The 23,060-nt window shown below is 42.0% G+C and overlaps 3 protein-coding genes and 1 long non-coding RNA gene across 6 annotated transcripts; 1 reads left to right on the forward strand and 3 right to left on the reverse strand.

Moving 5' to 3' along the window:
* Positions 1-650: 650 nt before the first annotated feature.
* Positions 651-6,932, reverse strand: LOC124256043 (ankyrin-3-like). 3 transcript variants are annotated; one of them, XM_046689969.1, is made up of 6 exons: positions 6,083-6,344; positions 5,831-5,885; positions 4,110-4,343; positions 2,412-3,040; positions 1,155-2,312; positions 651-1,055 (listed from the first exon to the last, which is right to left on the reverse strand). In XM_046689969.1, the coding sequence occupies exons 1-6, from the start codon at positions 6,245-6,247 to the stop codon at positions 789-791; spliced, it is 2,508 nt and encodes an 835-aa protein (XP_046545925.1). In that variant the 5' UTR covers positions 6,248-6,344; the 3' UTR covers positions 651-788. The 3 variants fall into 3 exon arrangements, with proteins under 3 accessions (XP_046545925.1, XP_046545924.1, XP_046545926.1); XM_046689968.1 differs by lacking the exons at positions 5,831-5,885; positions 6,083-6,344 and adding an exon at positions 6,677-6,932 and having other exon boundaries at positions 1,155-3,040; positions 4,110-4,398; XM_046689970.1 differs by lacking the exons at positions 4,110-4,343; positions 5,831-5,885; positions 6,083-6,344 and adding an exon at positions 6,578-6,670 and having other exon boundaries at positions 1,155-2,834.
* On the forward strand, positions 5,930-6,342 carry LOC124256046. The gene is made up of 3 exons (XR_006892809.1): positions 5,930-6,018; positions 6,118-6,216; positions 6,316-6,342. It is a non-coding gene; the product is annotated as an uncharacterized LOC124256046 (long non-coding RNA).
* Positions 6,783-8,455, reverse strand: LOC124256044. The gene is made up of 2 exons (XM_046689972.1): positions 8,154-8,455; positions 6,783-8,025 (listed from the first exon to the last, which is right to left on the reverse strand). Exons 1-2 carry the CDS (start codon positions 8,416-8,418, stop codon positions 6,956-6,958), a joined length of 1,335 nt encoding a protein of 444 aa, XP_046545928.1. The 5' UTR covers positions 8,419-8,455; the 3' UTR covers positions 6,783-6,955.
* Positions 8,456-9,846: 1,391 nt separating this feature from the next.
* Positions 9,847-22,273, reverse strand: LOC124256048. The gene is made up of 4 exons (XM_046689974.1): positions 21,921-22,273; positions 20,105-21,204; positions 12,746-12,880; positions 9,847-10,002 (listed from the first exon to the last, which is right to left on the reverse strand). The coding sequence occupies exons 1-4, from the start codon at positions 22,093-22,095 to the stop codon at positions 9,847-9,849; spliced, it is 1,566 nt and encodes a 521-aa protein (XP_046545930.1). The 5' UTR covers positions 22,096-22,273.
* Between the last annotated feature and the right edge of the window lie 787 nt (positions 22,274-23,060).

Below are 23,060 nucleotides of genomic sequence, written 5' to 3' on the forward strand. Positions count from 1 at the left end.
ACATATCACACACAATCTCCTGCTTTCTGCATGTCTGTTTGAAAGATTGAGGTTGGAAAGCCATGTAAAGCTGGCTGCTATAATAAAACAATGTCAAGCTGTTTGTGTCCCTACTTAGAGTGGTTGTAGCATCTATGGCCTCCCCACTCTCGGTGTAGTGGGTGATGGTACACACCAGAAACACTGGTGGTATTTGAACTCGCCAGCGGATCATGATTGAGTTTCCTTGTATAGATCCTGGTGTTTGAGTGAGTGAACATATGTCTATATGTGCAGCATCTGGATGAGGGCTGTTAGGATTCGCGTTTTCAGGATGGGGTTGCCGTGACTGCAGGGTAATGCCTCTCTTGTACGAACCACGTTGCATGTCTTTGGAAAATATTTCTCCTCTTGACTCTGGGAACAAAGACCCTCGCAGCTCAACTTGTGTGAGGTTTACAGGACAATGTGATGATGGTTGTGTGGGTACAAGAAGACCACTGGCAGTATAGCTTCCGTGTGGAACTAAAACCAAGGTTCGGTGTCAGGACATGTTTATTTGCTGCCTCGGTTAAAGTCCTTGCGCTGCCATAACGGGCCATTGCTTTCTGTAAAGCAGTTTGTTCATTATAATTCTTCTCATTGGACATTAACCCGTTTTTCAACAGCACCTTACCACCAACCTCTGTATGTCCTGCAAGGCTGCACCATGTAGGGTATGCTGCCATCATCGGGTTTCTCATCCACATTTGCCTTGTTCTTCAATAACACTTCTACAACCTCTGTATGTCCCTGCCAGGCTGCTCTATCTAGAGTGTGTGGCCATCATCGCGTTTCGCATCCACATTTGCCTTGCTCTTCAATAAAACTTCTACAACCTCTGTATGTCCCTTCCAGGCTGCATAATGTAGAGATGTGTCCCCATTATCGCGTTTCGCATCCACGTTTGCCTTGTTCTTCAATAACACTTCTACAACCTCTGTATGTCCCCGATAGGCTGCTCTATGGAGAGGTGTGGAACCATTAGGACGTTTCGCATCCACATTTGCCTTGTTCTTCAATAACACTTCTACAACCTCTGTATGTCCCTGCAAGGCTGCTCTATGTAAAGGTGTGTCCCCATCGTCGTTTTTCGCATCAACATTTGCCTTGTTTTTCAATAACACTTCTACAACCTCTGTATGTCCCCGATAGGCTGCTCTATTGAGAGGTGTGTGGCCACAATCGCGTTTCTCATCCACATTTGCCTTGTTCTTTAATAACACTTCTACAACCTCTGTATGTCCCTTCCAGGCTGCATAATGTAGAGATGTGTCCCCATTATCGCGTTTCGCATCCACATTTGCCTTGTTCTTCAATAACACTTCTACAACCTCTGTATGTCCCTTCCGGGCTGCATAATGTAGAGATGTGTCCCCATTAACGCGTTTCGCATCCACATTTGCCTTGTTCTTCAATAACACTTCTACAACCTCTGTATGTCCCCGATAGGCTGCTCTATGGAGAGGTGTGGAACCATTAGGACGTTTCGCATCCACATTTGCCTTCTTCTTCAATAACACTTCTACAACCTCTGTATGTCCCTGCAAGGCTGCTCTATGTAAAGGTGTGTCCCCATCGTCGCTTTTCGCATCCACATTTGCCTTGTTCTTCAATAACACTTCTACAACCTCTGTATGTCCCTGCAAGGCTGCTCTATGTAAAGGTGTGTCCCCATCGTCGTTTTTCGCATCCACATTTGCCTTGTTTTTCAATAACACTTCTACAACCTCTGTATGTCCCCGATAGGCTGCTCTATTGAGAGGTGTGTGGCCACCATCGCGTTTTGCATCCACATTTGCCTTGTTCTTCAATAACACCTCTACAACCTCTGTATGTCCCTGCCAGGCTGCATTATGTAGAGGTGTGCCATCATCGCTTTTCGCATCCACACTTGCCTTGTTCTTCAATACCACTTCTACAACCTCTGTATGTCCCCGATAGGCTGCTTTTTGTAGAGGTGTGCTGCCATCATCGCTTTTAGCATTCACATTTGCCTTGTTCTTCAATAACACTTCTACAACCTCTGTATGTCCCTGCCAAGCTGCATCATGTAGCGGTGTGTCCCCATCATCGCGTTTCGCATCCACATTTGCCTTGTTCTTCAATAACACCTCTAAAACCTCTGTATGTCCCCAATAGGCTGCTCTATGTAGAGGTGTGCAACCATTATGACGTTTCTCGTCCACATTTGCCTTGTTCTTCAATAACACTTCTACAACCTCTGTATGTCCCTGCCAGACTGCATCATGTAGAGGTGTGTGGCCATCATCGCTTTTCGCATCCACATTTGCCTTGTTGTTCAATAACACTTCTACAACATCTGTATGTCCCCGATAGGCTGCTCTATGTAGAGGTGTGCAACCATTATGACGTTTCTCGTCCACATTTGCCTTGTTCTTCAATAACACTTCTACAACCTCTGTATGTCCCTTCCAGGCTGCATCATGTAGGGCTGTGTGGCCATCATCGCGTTTTGCATCCACATTTGCCTTGTTCTTCAATAACACTTCGACAACCTCTGTATGTCCCCGATAGGCTGCTCTATGTAGAGGTGTGTGGCCACCATCGCGTTTAGCATCCACATTTGCCTTGTTCTTCAATAACACTTCTATAACCTCTGTATGTCCCCGATAGGCTGCTCTATGTAGAGGTGTGTGGTCATCATCGCGTTTCGCATCCACATTTGCCTTGTTCTTCAATAACACCTCTACAACCTCTGTATGTCCCTGCCAGACTGCATTATGTAGGGGTGTGTGGCCATCATCGCGTTTCGCATCCACATTTGCCTTGTTCTTCAATAACACTTCTACAACCTCAGTATGTCCCCGATTGGCTGCTCTATGTAGGGGTGTGTGGCCAACATCGCTTTTCGCATCCACATTTGCCTTGTTCTTCAATAACACTTCTACAACCTCTGTATGCCCCCGATAAGCTACTCTATGTAGAGGTGTGCAACCATTAGGACGTTTCGCATCCACATTTGCCTTGTTCTTCAATAACACTTCTACAACCTCTGTATGTCCCTGACCCAGCCATGTAGGAATCTCAGGTAACACAATGGCCGATTTTGCTGCCAAGGCAGCACTCAACAAATCTGTGACACCACTTCTTATCCCATATTCTGATTATAAAGCCGTGATTAGATCATATATCCGAGATCTAATGCAAAAGAAGTGGGACACCCAGGTAGGTATAAATAAATTACACGAAATTAAACCAACTATCGGTCACACCTACTTGGGTTGTCGGTCCAGGTTTGAGGAGGTCATCATGCGACGATGTCGCATTGGTCATACAAGATATACACATGAGTATTTGTTGAAAGGTGAAGATCCTCCATTCTGTATCCCTTGTGATGAACGAATCACGGTCAAGCATGTCCTGCTTGACTGCATTGATTTTTCCATCTAAGGATAAATATTTCAGTGTCAAAACACTGAAGGATCTTTTTATACTGTCAATTCTCATTTAATAATTGGTTTTTTAAAAGAAATAGAATTATTGCATAAATTTTGAATAATAAGTTTTGTAAATATATAAATGGTATTTTAAACATGGTAGTATGAATTAGCAACTGCGATTGTGAGCGGCTGTATCCTCAAAGGGGGTTAAAGCATCGTAAAATTATTGTCCTCCTGAGAGGGTACGTAAGTCCCATACACTTTCAAAGTCCATATCGCACAACCATATTTTTAATCGTAGCATTTCTGTTATTTTAACTTTCGGCTTTAAATGTTCCTACATCGCCAGCGGCTGAGGGGATGTTGTAAATCCAGCTAGGGTCCATGCAGGTAGCAAAAGTAATGTAAGTCCCCATGGTTCCTAGTATGGTGCTCTACCTTCAGTAGTTGGCGATCAATAGCCTGTTTTTTATATTGTATCGTCTTGTATAGTTCAACTGTTTTAGATTTAGTTACTAGTTTTATATCTGTATCTGTGATACCCTAGTTGTTTTACTGTCCTTCGTTGGCAGAATTTTATTATTTCACTTAATTTGTTGATATATTTATAACTTGCTTTAGTCACGATATGGCTGAAATATTGCCGATGTGACTTAAAATCTTAACTCACTCACTCACTCACTGTATGTCCCTGCCAGGCTGCATCATGTAGAGATGTGATGCCATCATCGCGTTTCGCATCCACATTTGCCTTGTTCTTCAATAACACTTCTACAACCTCTGTATGTCCCTGGTTGGCTGCATCATGTAGAGATGTGTCCCCATCATCGCGTTTCGCATCCACATTTGCATTGTTCTTCAATAACACTTCTACAACCTCTGTATGTCCCTGCCAGGCTGCTCTATGTAAAGGTGTGCTGCCATCATCGCGTTTCGCATCCACATTTGCCTTGTTCTTCAATAACACTTCTACAATCTCTGTATGTCCCCGATAGGCTGCTCTATGTAGAGGTGTGTGGCCATCATCGCGTTTCGCATCCACATTTGCCTTGTTATTCAATAACACTTCTACAACCTCTGTATGTCCCTGCCAGGCTGCATCATGTAGAGGTGTGTGGCCATCATCGCGTTTCGCATCCACATTTGCCTTGTTCTTCAATAACACTTCTACAACCTCTGTATGACCCTGCCAGGCTGCTCTATGTAGAGGTGTTTGGCCATCATCGCGTTTCGCATCCACATTTGCCTTGTTCTTCAATAACTTGCTTCTACAACCTCTGTATGTCGCCGATAGGCTGCTCTATGTAGAGGTGTGCAACCATTAGGACGTTTCGCATCCACATTTGCCTTGTTCTTCAATAACACTTCTACAACCTCTGTATGTCCCTTCCAGGCTGCATCATGTAGAGGTTTGTGGCCATCATCACGTTTCGCATCCACATTTGCCTTGTTCTTCAATAACACTTCTACAACATCTGTATGTCCCCGATAGGCTGCTCTATGTAGAGGTGTGGAACTATTAGGACGTTTCTCGTCCACATTTGCCTTGTTCTTCAATAACACTTCTACAACCTCTGTATGTCCCTGCCAGGCTGCATCATGTAGAGGTGTGTCCCCATCATCGCGTTTCGCATACACATTTGCATTGTTCTTCAGTAACACTCCTACAACCTCTGTATGTCCCTGCCAGGCTGCTCTATGTAAAGGTGTGTGGCCATCATCGCGCTTTTCATCCACATTTGCCTTGTTCTTCAACAACACTTCTACAACCTCTGTATGTCCCTGCCAGGTTGCATCATGTAGAGGTGTGTGGCCATCATCGCGTTTCTCATCCACATTTGCCTTGTTCTTCAATAACACTTCTACAACCTCTGTATGTCCCTGCCAGGCTGCATCATGTAGAGGTGTGTCCCCATAATCGCGTTTCGCATCCACATTTGCCTTGTTCTTCAATAACACTTCTACAACCTTTGTATGTCCCTGCCAGACTGCATGATGTAGAGGTGTGTCCCCATCATCGCGTTTCGCATCCACATTTGCATTGTTCTTCAATAACACTTCTACAACCTCTGTATGTCCCTGCCAGGCTGCTCTATGTAGGGGTGTGTGGCCATCATCGCGTTTCGCATCCACATTTGCCTTGTTCTTCAATAAAACTTCTACAACCTCTGTATGTCCCCGATAGGCTGCTCTATGTAGAGGTATGCAACCATTAGGACGTTTCGCATCCACATTTGCCTTGTTCTTCAATAACACTTCTACAACCTCTGTATGTCCCTTCCTGGCTGCATCATGTAGAGGTGTGTCCCCATCATCGCGTTTCGCATCCACATTTGCCTTGTTCTTCAATAACACCTCTACAACCTCTGTATGTCCACGATAGGCTGCTCTATGTAGCGGTGTGCAACCATTAGGACGTTTCTCGTCCACATTTGCCTTGTTCTTTAATAACACTTCTACAACCTCTGTATGTCCTGATTGGCTGCATCATGTAGGAGTGTGTCCCCATCATCGCGTTTCTCATCCACATTTGCCTTGTTCTTCAATAACACTTCTACAACCTCTGTATGTCCCCGATAGGCTGCTCTATGTAGAGGTGTGCAACCATTAGGACGTTTCTCGTCCACATTTGCCTTGTTCTTCAATAACACTTCTACAACCTCTGTATGTCCCTGATTGGCTGCATCATGTAGAGGTGTGTCCCCATCATCGCGTTTCTCATCCACATTTGCCTTGTTCTTCAATAACACTTCTACAACCTCTGTATGTCCCCGATAGGCTGCTCTATGTAGAGGTGTGGAACCATTATGACGTTTCTCGTCCATATTTGCCTTGTTCTTCAATAACACTTCTACAACCTCTGTATGCCCCTGCCAGGCTGCATTATGCAGAGGTGTGTGGCCATCATCGCGTTTCGCATCCACATTTGCATTGTTCTTCAATAACACATCTACAAGCTCTGTATGTCCCTGGTTGGCTGCATCATGTAGAGGTGTGTGGCCATCATCGCGTTTCGCATCCACATTTGCCTTGTTCTTCAATAACACTTCTACAACCTCTGTATGTCCCTGACAGGCTGCATCATGTAGAGGTGTGTGGCCATCATCGCCTTTCTCATCCACATTTGCCTTGTTCTTCAATAACACTTCTACAACCTCTGTATGTCCCTGCCAAGCTGCATCATGTAGAGGTGTGCATCTATATTTATCTTCCTCTTCCATGCATGCCTTGTACTTCAATAACACTTCTATAACCTCTGTATGTCCCTGCCAAACTGCATCATGTAGAGGTGTACGACCATTGTTATCTGCCTCGGTTGTTGTTCCATTGTTCTGTAATAACAGTTTAACAACTTCTACATTCCCATATAAACATGCCAAATGAAGCCCAGTTTCACCCCACATGTTTCGCTTTCCAGTATCCACTGCTTCCTGCAACAAAATGCTTACAATCCCAACATTTCCTACTGCACATGCGTAATGTAAAGGTGTTGTTACCCCGGACCTATGATCTTTATGTTAGAAGTCCCATCTTTATAATTGTATTGATAATATTACTGCCCTTTGGCACATAGATGCATAATGTACATATGTTGCCTTTCTTGACCTATTCCTGTTCATTGCCTTTGATACATCCAAGAGTCTGGAAGCCACTGCAGACAATCCACTCATACAGGCAATGTCAAGCAAGGAAATCATGTGGAACTTCACCCCTAGATCATCTACAACTTCCATTTTCAGTTTGATGATAAGAGGTCTTGGAAGATCTGGTAATGTCATACACAACTGATCCAACTTACACTTACATTCGGAAAGCAAGTAGTCGAAGTTGTCTGAACTACTACCAAAGCAACTTCCAAACAAAGCTTGCTTTCTGTTATGTACACTAAATTGAACAGTGGACAAAGCCTTCCGCAACAATTTCGAGTTGTCTGTAATGCTCGTCCAAAACAGAAAGGACTGTCCATGTACAGTGTCATTACTGGACAATAATTTCAAGAGAGTAGAATTGTCCTTGTTCAGATTTTGAACCAGATTCTTAAAGACCATATCGACAAATGTCTGTTCCTGAAAGAGGGAATGCATGCACACAAAAGCAAACTCTTTGCCCTGAATGGCTGCCGCAAAACGTTGAGCTACAACAGGTACATCATCTTGCTTCAATTCAATTTGGAAGGGGATATCTACATCTTCCACCTCAGTGGATTCAGCTCTTGAACTCACAAAACGAAATATAAATTCCAGGTCCATCTTTGCAATCAATTGTCTCAGATCGCTGAGCAGTATGTCTCTCAGCCTTATTGGTACGTTTTGGTTTCTTATTCTGTATGATCCAGCCTCCTGACATAGACAGCATCCTGACAATTGTGTTAAATCATTTTGTATCATCTTCTTAGTGTATGTGTCTGCATTGATGTCGAAAACCTTGAGCGCCCAAGCAATGTATCGGTTGTAGGTTTCTCTTTCCACTCTTGTTCCTGTGTGAGAACCTGCCCATAGCAACCTCTTCTTCAGGTTATTCCCCGCCAAAGCAACAATTAACAAACATGCCATTAACTGCTTCTGTGACAGGTGTTCATTGAGACATGGGTATTCATCTGCATCTGTAAATATACATTACCGTTGTATGAGAGGAGTCTATTGTATATATAGACATATTTAGAATAGAATATCACATCGCTATTTACAATTTTATACCTAATGTTGATCATATTACCTTCACTATACATACCTTTATCAGTGGCCATAGCACCGTCGGATTCGTCAAAAGTATCATGATGTTGTACAACTGTTTCAATGACTTGACCCTGTTTTGTTTCTGTTGTATAGCTTCTTTCCAGTATATTTCCTTCCGTCACAGTCTCAGAATGTTGAGTATTGTCTGTGACATCCACTTCCAAGGTGTGATTTCCTCCTCTTTGTATATCCGCCTTGGCATGCTGCAGTATCCTCTGTAGTACATACAGCCTGTACTTCTCTGCGTGGTAGTTCCTCATTATTCCTGGAGATCTCTCCGCCAAAAGGGCATCAGCAGCCTGATGATATGAAGGTTAAAACTTTAAAAGGCTCTTTATATACCTAGTTATTAAACACACCCGTTGGTTTCACATGAACATTTTATGAGGTTTTGATTATATCACATGTACTTTGATGGCGAGATCTCAACATGAACGAACTTTGTGTGTCAATGATGATTTCCCTCAACTCTCCCACAATCCCTATATGAGACATCTGCTACCTTGTCAATAGTGTCTGGAGCAGTGACACTTTAGGTGGGTCAGCCATAAGGCAGTCATATGGCACATATAGCCAATGTTGATATTCCAATTTCAACTGATGATCATGAATTGACGATAGTTGATGGGAAATTGAGCCTCTGTGGCATGACCGCTGCCATAGTACAAGTGATTCTGTATCCCAAAAGTCGACTTAAGTAGCGCATGGCGTACATATGTGTCTATAAACCAACCTACCATGAGGACGAATATCCCACAATTGTGTCCATCAGCCTGGTCTATCACTAGGTATTGTTTCTTCATCCACGGTTTGCCCACTTTCCCGGATGTAGATTTCCAGTGATTTACAAATGACCTGGGGAAAAGATGTGTATTTCTGGATGGCAACTTCTTCAGCTTTTGTGGATTGTGGTTAAAGTTAACATGGAGAGGAGGGCAAATACAGCAGTGCATGACTACACCCACAGTTCTGTCTACCTACCTGCAGTGTTGTACAATTGAGCCCTCCACATCTAAAGCTGGTTTAGAATTGACTACATCCTCTGGTTTGTCTACCTACCTCCAGTGTTGTACAATTGGGCCCTCCACATTTTTAAAGGTGGTTAAGAATTGACTACACCCACAGTTCGGTCTACCTATCTCCAGTGTTGTACAATTGAGTCCTCCACACATCTAAAGCTGGTTTTGAATTGACTACATCCTCTGCTTTGTCTACCTACCTGCAGTGTTGTACTATTGAATCCTCGATATCTAAAGCTGGTTTAGAATTGACTACACCCACAGTTCGGTCTACCTATCTCCAGTGTTGTACACTGAGTCCTCCACGTCTAAAGCTGGTTTACAATTGACTACATCCTCTGGTTTGTCTACCTACCTCCAGTGTTGCCTACAATTGAGCCCTCCACATTTTAAAGGTGGTTAAATTGACTTCACCCACAGTTCGGTCTACCTATCTCCAGTGTTGTACAATTGAGTCCTCAACATCTAAAGCTGGTTTTGAATTGACTACATCCTCTGGTTTGTCTACCTACCTCCAGTGTTGTACAATTGAGTCCTCCATATCTAAAGCTGGTTTAGAATTGACTACACCCACCTTTCCGTCTTCCTACCTGTAGTGTCTCACAACTGAGCCCTCCACATCTAAAGCTGGTTTAGAATTGACTACACCCACTCGTCTGTCTACCTACCTCAGTGTGTCACAACTGAGTCCTCCACATCTAAAGCTGGTTTAGAATTGACTACCCCCACTGTTCCATCCTTGACATTAGCCACCAGAAGCACCCAGTGTTGATTATGTGGCATGTTCACTGGCATCAAGATCCACGTGTAGTTTGCCAAATTCTCCTGAAAGGTCACAGCAAATGCCTTTACCATGTCGGATTAGCATATTTTGATGGTAGAGCAATATACTAGAAAACATTGTAATTGTTTTACATGTATTTCTGTTACGTTTGAGAGGAAGTTCATAATGTGTGCTGTAACGACATTTAGATGTCTGGAATGTTTCACCCTCTGATGTAAGAAGTGGTTCTAGAACACATACCATATTTGGACATAGTGCAAAACATTTCGTACTTTATAACACAACATAATGGAGCAAGCACGTGCTTTTGTGTTTGTTAGCAAACTCCGTACAACGAGTATCACAATAGTTATATCACAGAATGTCTACATGCTGCAACTATACTTGCAATTCCTAATTAAAATTCCAAGTACAATCAAAGCTATAGTGGAGGAAGTATGAACTTAAATAACATCATGACCATGTGCGTATTTGCAGCAAAATTGGAATTCTAACGGCAAAGCCACAGTTCAGATGACAAATATTTTATTGAATATAAACATGCCAAACGTGCATTTCAGAAGAAACCACCGTTCAGCTAAGCAACGTTACAGAAATGAAACATTTGAGGAAAGTTACCAAGTAGCTGAGGTAGACATCCAAGAATACCTTAGAGTTGCAAAAAGAGAGAGCAAACACAGTCTCTAACTTATAACGATGACTCCTGTAACACGCAGGTAGGTGTATGTAATCTCTTTGCCAGGAACATTAGAGATTTGTCTGTACCTCAGAATGCAGAATGTTTTGATACTGGATTTACAGAGCACGTTGATAAGTTTGTAGAAGATGTTGTATATTACCCTGTAAATGACGACAGTGATTCAGTCTTTCTCTCCCCGTTTACTAAAGATGATGTACTTGACACCGTGAAACGTCTTAAAAAAACAACACATCTCCAGGCTCAGATGGTATTTCATACATGCATATAAAGTATGGTGGTTGATCTGTTATTGATCTTATTGTATCACTATTCAATGCCATTGTATCGTTTGAATCTGTAACCAAATGCATTTAGTGTTGGTAATGTTTTACCAATTCACAAAGGAAATGGTAAAAGCAAGCATGATCCATGTAATGATAGATGCATCACTCTTACGCCTGTGCTCTCAAAACTTTTTTTTTGAAAGATTACTGCTCAAAAGAATTGAAACATGGACAAAAGCAGAAAACAATTTCCTTCACCCTCTCCAGTTTGGATTTAGGAAGGGTGCGGGGACGGAAACGGCAGTGCTTACTCTAACTGAAAATATTGCCTACTTTGTCGAAAACAATTCACCAGTTTATTGTGCCTTCCTTGATAATGAGAAAGCATTTGAGAGAGTTTGGTTGAATGGACTTTTCTATAAGCTTTACAGTTTCGGAATTCGAGGTAAACTATGGTGACTCTATACGCAATGTACACATCAATGAAATCATGTGGTAGCACTGGTGGCTGTATTTCTAAAGTATTCGATGTAAAACAGGGCGTGGGTCAGGGTCGTGTCTTATCAGCTTGGCTCTTCACTCTATATATAAACGACTTACTTCACAGATTCGTTGACTCTGGACATGGCAAATGTTTGAAAACGTGGATCATCCACAATAGCCAGAGACAGTCTCGCCCTGGTCACACTACGAAGATATACGCACAAGAAGTCCTAGCTATTTCTCGGTAAATTATGTAACATCGATACTGAATTTGTCTTTAAGAAAGTGCCTGTGCATAGAGTCTGTCAGTACAGATAGACTTCATCACTGGAGAAAGAGCGATATAGCAAGTCATTGCCAATCTTCCACATGCTCAATCTTGTCACAATGTATGACCTAGAATACTTAAAGCTGAGGATTCATGTGTTGCTTGTGCAACGAGGTTGAGAAGATAACATATCCTAAAAATGCTCACAGACTATGGTCTGCATGCTATAAAATGCCGGAGTGTTTCAATAATATTGCTGCTCTTTTACGTATCAGCACACTGAGCATTCGGTGTTCTTGAGTGTGAATGAGGCATGGTTGCCTATGATATTGTAAAACATGTCTTTCTACACTTTATTCTCATACAAAGTAGTAGAAACGCTTTGACTGAGTCACTAGTTGACATGCTAGATGTTGACACTTTTGTCAGTTTATTGAATGATGAAGACCTATTTGTCTCATTTATGGTCTACCAAATGTATATGCTCAAGAGCTTCAACAAGAAATGTGGTATAAATGTAAAAAGATCAATCGCAAGCTCTGTAAAATCCTTGCTACATCAACTAAAATACCTATTCTAATTTTGATTATCCCACTCTGTAACCTGTTGATACATTTTTATATTTATATATAACACCTATGTTACAACCTGTTGTATCTTCGACTTCGGAGGAAATATACATAATCTATCTGATGAATCTTTCTGCGTCTGTACCCGACTTTGACACAAATGTGAAAACAAATATCATTATGATAAAGTAGGCTACAATCAATCAAACGGTTTGACTAAATTCAAGGGAAATAGTGCAGCGCATGTTACTGATTCATATGATCACAGATCATCACAATTGCGCACATACATCTTTAACAGAATTACACATTAAGCAACTCAGTCGATACGTCTTTCTTTAGAAGTCAGGAAAATACTTGCGTTAACATTTGTACAATTACTATACAAATAATAATCGTCTCGACTTTGACAACGCAATTGGTTCAGTGGTCATGCAATGTTGCTCTTGAAAAAGAAAAATCGCAGTGCAAGGTTTAATGATGTAATCTCACATTACTCACATCTTTCCCCCTTATCCTCTCTGTGTACCGGCCTGCCTCCCACAATATCACTGTCTCTGTAGGCAGCACCAAGCAGTGGAAGCTGACACGGGAACACCACTCTCTTTCCAGAAGGTGCAGGTAGGTGTCCATGATCTGTTTAGGTAAGAGTTGTGATTTATTAGAATATTTATTGTACAGATTAAGGACCCAGTGCTTAGGGCTCAAGTGAAACTTTGTTGTTGGATTCAAAGCAGGCTCAGCTGCACAGTGCATGTCTTTCAACAGGACAATGCGTTTCTTGTAACTAAAGACTGACGATGTACTGATGATGTGTTAGAACTAGTAACCAATGTCCATATACGACAAGCACCCATGAAGGGCCACCTCCTCGTGGTGGGTGCTGGGTAACGCTAAGCGCCCTTCAACCCCCCGTGATGAACCTGGGGGCATATTTGGTCCACCAACTTGTTTGAGGTGGGTTGCGCCCCTGTGTCGGTGGTGGACGGGATTCTGGTGGTTGAGGGCAATAGGATCCTGGAACCGTGTTCCTGTTGCCCAACACACCACTTTGGCCCTTACTTCACCTAGACGGGCGGTAGAACTGGCCCGGTTCTATCAATCGGCTGGTCACGCCAAGCCCTGTGCATGGTGAATCTATTATATGCACATTTGCTTATTTCGGGCCTTGGTTATTTTTTGATCCTCAATGTTCAAATTATTATGTTAACTTGCCTAGAGTTCTATGCCAGAAGGCGGTGGCTCATGGGCCAATCTGGTGATAATGACCTCCAAATGATGTATGTCTCCAATTTATTGTCATGGGTCGAACCAGCCTGACATTGATTTGGTAGATAAATATAGCTATTTGTGTCGTTGTCTCTGGAGTATAACACCCCTGTATCCCTGGTGTCAGCATCTTGGATATCCGGTGCTCTTTGACACCGTCCTTGTTGACACTCCATGGTGGGTGGGGAGCAGGGGTGTTGAATACTTTTCCTTTCATGACGGCATCCCAACAAGCTGGTTCATCTCGATACGAGAAAAAGCGACGACTAGACGAACTTGATCACTCTACTGAAACAAATTCGCCAAACATTGATTCATGGGCTCGTTTCCTAGTAATTGAAGCTTCGGATTTTCTACCAATAAAACTGAATCCATTTGCCATATCCAAAGCTATCCATGGGATATGTGGTGAGGTTAAAAAATGTCACCCGGCTCCGTAGTGGTTCACTTCTGGTGGAGTGCGCACGGAAACAGCAATCTCTAAATCTTTTATCCATCAAAACATTTGCAAATGTGGAGGTTGCTGTGTCCGTGCACAGGACTCTCAATTCTTGCCGTGGCATTATACGAGACAGGGCTCGCTGTCTCTTTGACATGTCCGAGGAGGAGATAGCTGCAGAGCTTGAAGATCAGGCTGTTACAGCGGTGAAGCGTTTTACGATCAAAAAAAGAAGGGAAAATAATAAAAAACAACACCTGTCTCTTGCCTTTTGCCAGATCAGCTCTTCCCCAGTCGATCAAGGCAGGTTACTTTAACATCGGGGTGGATGTGTATATCCCCAATCCACTCCGGTGTTACAAGTGTCAGCATTTTGGTCATGGAACCTACTCATGCCGTAATTCTGCAGTTTGTCACCGTTGTAGGGACAAACATGATGGTGCAGATTGTCAGAATACTTTCAAATGCGCTTACTGTAATGGCCTACATTCTGCTTCATCCAGGTCCTGCCCCGTGTATCAAAGGGAATCACAAATTATGAAGATAAAATGTGAAAAGAATATTCCCTACCTTGATGCGAATTTTTTTTTCAATAATCAGCCTTCAACCCCTCAGAATATCACTTATTCAGCTGCAGTATCCCGCTCTGTAGCGGTGTCCTCAACTGCATGTCAGACTGACTTGACTTGGGTCAAGTCAGAAAAACCAGTTACATCAATGACTTATTCCACCAACTTCCCGAGTCACCCAGTCTACGTTTGGATCCCAGACAGAAGGTCAGCTCTCTACACAGTTACAATCCTCAGCTCTTAAACCAGCTGGAGATCAACCAAAGAAGAAGAAAGGAAAAAAAACTAAACAGAGACAAATCGCCTAATGTCTCATCACCTTCAGAGGTTCTAACACAAAACTCGTTTGGACCTCTAGATATGGAGGTTACTCCGTACTCACAGGACAGACGGAGGAGCTTACCCAACTCCCATTCTAGAGCGAGATCGCCAATTGAGCCACCATGACTCAGTTGGCCAATTTAATTCAATGGAATTGCAGAGGGCTAAAGAATAATTTCAATGAGATACAATTGTTATTACAGGATTTTAAACCTTCAGCATTATATGTTCCTGGAGACATATATAAAAAATACGGACTCATTCAATTTGCGACAATACAGTGATTAGCATTGCTTCTCTCCGCCAGGAGATAAAGCAACTGGTGGTGCTTCTGTTTTGGTACAGCAGGGCATCATACATAGCCCTGTCCCTCTTAATACCAATCTCCAAGCTGTAGCTGTTCGTCTGACTATGCACATTGCGTTGACGCTGTGCAGTTTATATGTCTCTCCATCTTCTGATATCCGACTGTCGGATCTGTAAAATCTGTATGATCAGCTGCCAAAGCCATGTCTCATCATGGGTGATCTGAACGGACACAACCCGCTTTGGGGTAGTGTCCATACTAATACTAAAGGTAAAATTATTGAGGATTTCATTTCCGATAATAATTTATGTATTTTGAATGATGATTCAGCCACTTATCTTCATCCAGCTACGGGAACTTATTCTTCCCTGGATCTGTCTCTCGCTGACTCAAACTTGTATAATGAATTTGAATGGATGGTCCATGATGACCTATGTGGGAGTGACCACTTCCCTACCATTCTCAAAACAATCAGCCCTGGTGATGATCCACCTTTATCAAGGAGAAATTTCGCCAGGGCGGATTGGTCATTATATGAGAAACTGTGTGTTGAACACTTGCAGCATGATTTTTTTAGGAACAGTAAAGATCCTATACAGTCTTCTTCGGATATACTTAATCACATTGCTGACAAAACAATTCCTAAGTCCTCTGCAATTCCGCATGTTCGTAAACCATGGTTTAATAATGAATGCAAACAGGCCAGAAATGTAGGGAAAAGGCCGAAAAATATTTTCGCAAACACCCTACTGTCCATAATCTAGACAAGGTCAAAATTACTAATGCTAAGGCTAGACGTTCTTTTAAACAAAATAAGCGTCAGTCTTGGCGACATTATGTTTCTAAAATAAATTCACGTACACCTATGTCAAAGGTGTGGAACATGATCCAAAGAATAAAGGGCAAAGGTTCCAAATCTACCGTTCATCATTTGAAGGACGGTGATAATTTCTTGACTAATAAAACTGATATTGCAAATAAACTTGGTGAAACTCTTGCCAAGCATTCATCTTCATCTAATTATGTCCCTGAGTTTCAAACGTATCAGAAACAACAGGAGAAGAAAAGAATAAATTTTAACTCAGACAATGGTGAAGATTATAACGAACTATTTTCGTTACATGAGCTCCATACCGCCCTTGAGCAAGCTCACGATACAGCAACAGGAGCTGATAATATTCAACTCTTGAAGCATTTGCCCGAATCATGTTTAGAAATCCTTTTAGAAATTTTTGATCAAATATGGACTTCAGGGAATTTCCCAACTTCGTGGCGTGATGCCATTGTTGTTCCTATTCCAAAGCCTGGCCGGGATCATACTGATCCGTCTAATTACAGACCAATCTCTTTAACGAGTTGTGTCTGTAAAACCATGGAACGAATAGTCAATAATAGATTGACATGGTATCTGGAAATCAATAACCTTATAACCAACATTCAATGTTGTTTCAGGAAAAATCGTAGTACCATTGATCATTTGGTACGTTTAGAATACTTTGTAAAAAATGCAATAGTTAATAAACAACATGCTGTATCGATTTTCTTTGATCTTGAGAAAGCATACGATACCACCTGGAAGAATGGCATTTCGAAGGATTTACATGATTTTGGTTTGAGGGGTCGTTTACCTCTTTTCATATCACAGTTTTTAAAAGACAGGCAATTTCAAGTCCGAGTGGGTTCAACCCTGTCTGCCCATTATAATCAGGATCAGGGTGTCCCACAAGGCAGTATTTTGTCTGTAACATTGTTTAGTATTAAGATCAACAGTTTATCCAAGGTTTTAAATGATTCAATTAATGGATCACTTTTTGTGGATGATTTTAACATTTCTTGTCGCGGTAAGAATATGTATACTATCGAACGGCAACTACAGTTGTGTTTAAACAAATTAAATAAATGGTGTCTGGAAAACGGCTTTAAATTTTCTAAATCAAAAACTAATTGCATACATTTCTGCCGTAAATATAAACCACATAAAGACCCAGAACTTTTTTTAAATGGCACTCCCATCAAGGTTGTAAAAGAGGCCAAATTCTTGGGTCTGATTTTTGACTCCCATTTAACCTTTCTTCCGCATATTAAATCCCTAAAAACTAAATGCCTGAAGGCACTCGATTTATTGAAAGTCGTGTCTAATTCAAGGTGGGAAGGGGATCAAGCTACGCTCCTACACCTTAACAGATCACTTGTCCGCTCGAAGCTTGATTATGGCTCCATCGTATATGGTGGAGCCTGTAAAAGAAACTTAAAACTCTTAGATTCAGTCCACCATCAATGTCTGAGACTTTGTCTTGGGTCCTTCAGAACTTCTCCTGTTGACAGCCTTTACGTCGAGGCAGATGAACCATCTTTTACACAACGCCGTATAAAACTCTCCTTGCAGTATATAACAAAACTTTATTCTAACGAGTCTAACCCTGCATTCAACTGTGTCTTTAATCCTCTTTATGAGGATTTGTACAACAAGAAATCTTCTCTTGTTCCGCCTTTTGGGCTCAGGATTAAGCCATTCATTCCTGCTGCCGGCATTGAGCTGGAAAATATAACTCCTTCCCGACTTCTTTCTCTCTCCTCCTTGGCAATTGGTTAGACCAAGTCGACCTAACATTAACGTCGTTTAAAAAATCAGAAACAAATTACTCACAATATAAACAAGAATATAATTAGTTAAAAAGTAAATATAATACATATAAATCGTTATTTACAGATGGGTCCAAGGATGGTGGCGCGGTTGCTTGTGCCACTGTCATTGGGTCCAAAACAATCTCTTCCAGATTACCCAATGACAGTTCAATTTTCACAGCAGAAGCAAACGCAATACTAACAGCTCTTAAATATATAAATAGACACCCTAAATATAAACAATGTATCATATTTTCTGACTCTCTTTCTTGCCTTCAGGCGATTAAAAATATTTCTTGTAAACATCCACTTTTAATAGAAATTATAGAATTATATAATGATCTTGCAACTGGCCAATACGACAACGTCCTCTGTTGGTAGCAAAAGTAACGTAAGTCCCCATGGTCCCTGGTATGGTGATCTACCTTCAGTTGTTGGCGATCTATAGTACGTTTTTATATTGTATTGTCATTTAAAAGTACCATATTTTAGTTTATTTACTAGTTTTACATACATATCTGTGATATTCTAGTTGTTTTACTGTCCTTCGTTGGCAGGTTTTTATAACATACATGTATTTCATTTCAATATCGAATGTTCTCGTCAGGATATGGCTGAAATATTGCCGATGTGACGTTAAATAATAACTCACTCACTCACCCATATACGACATGTATCACTGTAGATATAATCCATTGTACTAAATTCATGATTATCAGATCGATGTTCATGCTGTTGATCACGGGATTGTCTGGTCCAGACTCGATTATTTACAAACCACCACTATATGGCTGAAATATTGCTGAGTGCGGCGTAAAACTAAACTCACTCACTCACTCAGCACTCGTGGCCAATGGCTGAAGGGATGGTGTAAATCCAGCTAGGGTCCATGCAGGTAGCAAAGGCACAGTAAGTCCCCATGGTCCCTAGTATGGTGATCTACCTTCAGTTGTTGGTGATCTATAGCCCATTTTTACAATGTATTGTCTTCTTTAATTGGAATGTTTTAGCTTTGCTCGCTAGTTTTATATTGATAGCTGTGATTATCTAGTATTTTTACTGTCCTTCGTTGACAGGGTTTTATATATTACATGTCTGTATTACAAATTTAGAACTAGTTTTAGTCACGATATGGCTGAAATATTGCCGATGTGACTTTAAATCTTAACTCACTCACTCACTCACTCAGCACTCGTGAGTATGGATCATTGGCGATTCGTCCAGATTTTACGATCTAAGCATAGTTAGTTGGCGTCTATTGCAAATATATTGATTTGCTGACGGTGGGACAACATGTGGTCGAACACGTCAGCAGCATGCAGACAAGTTCTACTCGTTTAATCAGTTACGTGACTCGGCCATAGGGGGACAGCCTAGTGCAAGTGGACAGCGATATAATCATTCATTACCATTTGTGAGTGCACACACCTGTTTGAAAGACAGTTAACCACAAATTGGGACAAATGTACATACCAGCCAACCTCTTACTGGGTTCTACCAGCTTCTATCATGCAAATAGCTCTTTGTCGTTCAACACGTTCCAGACGCCCCTAATGTCACCTGGGTTCTACCAGCTTCTATCATGCCAATACCTCTTTGTCGTTCAACACGTTCCAGACGCCCTAATGTCACCTGGGTTCTACCAGCTTCTATCATGCCAATACCTCTTTGTCGTTCAACACGTTCCAGACGCCCTAATGTCACCTGGGTTCTACCAGCTTCTATCATGCCAATACCTCTTTGTCGTTCAACACGTTACAGACGTCATAATGTCATCTGGGTTCTACCAGTTTCTATCATGCAAATAGCTCTTTGTCGTTCATCACGTTCCAGACGCCCTAATGTCACCTGGGTTCTACCAGCTTCTATAATGTCAATAGCTCTTTGTCGTTCAACACGTTCCAGACGCCCTAATGTCATCTGGGTTCTACCAGCTTCTATCATGCCAATAGCTCTTTGTCGTTCAACACGTTCCAGACGTCCTAATGTCATCACAAATACGGCATGGAAGCAATAGTAGAGAGCTTAAGCGTTGGACTATTTGAAGACTTATCACTGAAATGTCAGTATCACGAATGACCCCCATACCCACGAGCATGGAGTAATTACATGGTTCACGTACAAGATTGTACGTGTGGTAGTCAAAGGTTTCCTTTTTAGAGATGGCCTTTCTATTGACGACCTGTTGACAATCATAATATATGTTTTTAATATCCTTAATTGTGTTTTTTTATGAAGAAAGAGTTAAACTGCGCTATGAAACCCTTGTCTTAGATGTTTAACTGCTTATATTTTTTAACAATCCTATGTATATCACCTAGTTTTCTTACTTCATCGGTCAGCCACTCGTTGGTTTCCAAGCCAGACAGAACATCTCCTCTGATGGTGTAGCAGCCAACTGTGTATGTACAGTCACGTGACAGGGTACAGTCCTGCACATGCTGTAGGTGTGATGGATGATCATCCAGTGTTTTCACAAAGTGCTGTACTTCAGTCCTGGTATGACACGCTCCAACAAGCACTGCAGCTATGAGCTTTATGTAGACTAACCGGTATTTGTTGAAGCTCAGACCGTCAGTATTCACAGAACATTTTACCCAGTTCCTTGCTTTTATTGCATCTTGAGGCCACTTCTTCTCTACCTCTTCTATGAGTGTCCAGCAAGGATTGCTTCTGTTGGTAGCATCCTTGTTCCAGAACCTAGATAATGCCAGGATTCGTTGTACGACCTTTATCACATCCCGGTTCTTTTCTACTCTTTCCAGAAATCTGTACAGATAAGCATAGTCAGTGGTAGTGCCATAGCTTACAACTGTGTTGTCACTTCCTGCTCGAGACAGTAAACGGGGTTTCTTGACCGAGGAGCCTGATGTTGAAACCAAATATTCAATGTCATCATCATCACATATATTATCTATAGTCCTGCAGCGTTTCTTGTTTGTGTCATGATCGTTACCTGTTTCATGGACAGATGTCCGCGACACAGTTCGTATTCTGGGGTTGGCATCATTCCATATAACACTTGAAACCGTTACGGTATTTAAATTTCCTTTTCCCTCAAGTTCCTTTGGTGATGAACGACCTTCAAGTTCCAGGGTGGCATCGGTGTTTCCCGAAACACCCGACTGCATAGTTCCTTTAGTTGACTCAACGTTCATATATTTAGGGGAACCATGGGAATGACGTGGTTGTCGACCACACCGCTTACGTTGAGGAGCTGCTTGTGCCTGCGTGTGGTCCCCGATGTACTGCACAAGGACGTATTTCACAGGCTGGCTGTACAGATAGGATGCTTCCCTTACAAAAGCCCTTGTTGTCATCTTGTCCTTGGTGTAAGCCTTGTGGTACTGCTTCACTATGAGTGGACTTGAAGCAGGCTGCTTCCGGGTTCCATCACTCCTGAAGTGATATCTGTCGTCCTTCCAGATATCTAAAATAGAATTGGAAAAGATGGATGGATGGATAGTTCGTTATGCGTGTGAGTTTCAACTAAAGAGATGTGAATATTAAGAAAATGCAACCTCACTTCAGAATCAAACAACCTTAATGCAAACTCAGCTTTGTTCGGCATAACCGAAGTTCACATGAGTCAAAATTATTTGATGGTATTCTATTTTGGATCAAGCATTTTGATTTTGCACGGATAGTTGTTATGATGACTATCATGTCCTTGGTATTCGATTTCAAATCCCTTCACTTACCTTTTTACTTCCTCGAGATGATAAACAAAAGTACATTTGTGTTTAGGTTATATTTCAATCCAACAATTGCCTTCCTTGTTATGTGCAATGGCGTACATTGAAGGGACTGCGCCAATGAAAAAGAACTAATGTACCGTTTCAAAAGAGGTGTAAATTATATAGAGCGAAGAAACCTACTTCAGGTACTGCCCTAAATCCGTGCTATAGCGTCTTTAGTCATGAATACAGTGGTTTATCAATACATAGAAACCAGGTCAGGGTGACCCCGATGGCATGTTGGTGTATATATGTGTTGTGTTTGAGTATATTCATGATATCTGTTTAACGAGCCTTTGATATCGGATTGTATAAGAAGTCATATCAGCTGGCTGTCGACTATTTAGGTTGTGTCTATCCATTGATCCCTACCTCATTTTAACATTGAGTCTGAACAAAACTGCCTCACCTTCTCTTATACACGAGGTTATCTTGTAGAGGTACACCTCCCCTCCCTGGGGTGTGGCGGGCGCTGTCTGGATGACCTTGCTCTCATCTGGAATCCTCAGAATGTGTACAATCTCCTCCACTTTTAGGGCTGATGTTCTCCCTGTGAGGTATGGCTCGGGTGGATCAGACGCCATTTGTAAAGATATAAATAGACATCGTAGGCGTCATGTAGTGTATCCCATCCGTGACACAAGCGTTATGGGTATTTCTCTGCCAAGGCATCTTGACCTGAATCTGTTGTTGAAAGTGATATATGCCGCATTCTCCAATTGCTGAGCTACACACAAGAAGTAATATTCATGATTAAATACCTTTCTTTCGTTACAGAATCAATGCTTTTGTTTGACAGCTGCTGCTTTAGGTTTGCGCGACGTGCAACTCACCGGGGAGCATACAACTCTTGCAGCCACTAGGCGCTCCGAGTTATTGCGGTTTTCTCATCCTAACGAGGTACCCATTCACAGCTGAGTGGACTGGGACACATAGTCACAGTACCTTGTACAAGTTTACTGTACTTGCACGTTGCTGTATCATATATTATAGAATTAGTCGGTTCTTTTCAGAGCACAGTATTGTGTACTCTTCACTAGGGTTGTGACAACACTGAAAGAGTCTTCACACAAAGTTGACTCCAAGGCTTTTACACCCAGTCACAGGTGGGCTCGATCCCGACACCTTAAGCTCGCTGGATCATAAGCCTGGCGCCTTAGCCAGCTCGCCCACCATGCCCCTTAGATGCCCTGTGATCGACATATGGATGTGATAGTTTCCCCTCTCCAGTAACGCGAACAAATGAAGTGTTACAGATTTCATCCCTGTTACCTGGTTACATACTCATGGCGCATAGAAATCCAAACACACAGTGTATCCATATCTGTATCTAAACTGCCGTCTCTTTCATACAACTGGAAACGTTATTAGTATAGGGATGTTTCTCATTCCCCAAATCCCATGTCCACAATCCCGAGAGTTGACAGAGTGGCCTCCCTGCAAACGCTTTCCTACAGTACTGACGACTGATAGTACGTAGTCTACGCTGGTCCTTGTACAACTGTTAAAACTTAACACATGTGAACACGATGTTCGAAAGGGACAGCTT

The sequence above is a fragment of the Haliotis rubra genome, unplaced genomic scaffold (assembly GCF_003918875.1).
Source record: "Haliotis rubra isolate DU_JTF1 unplaced genomic scaffold, ASM391887v1 Scf616, whole genome shotgun sequence".
NCBI classification, from domain to species: domain Eukaryota; kingdom Metazoa; phylum Mollusca; class Gastropoda; order Lepetellida; family Haliotidae; genus Haliotis; species Haliotis rubra.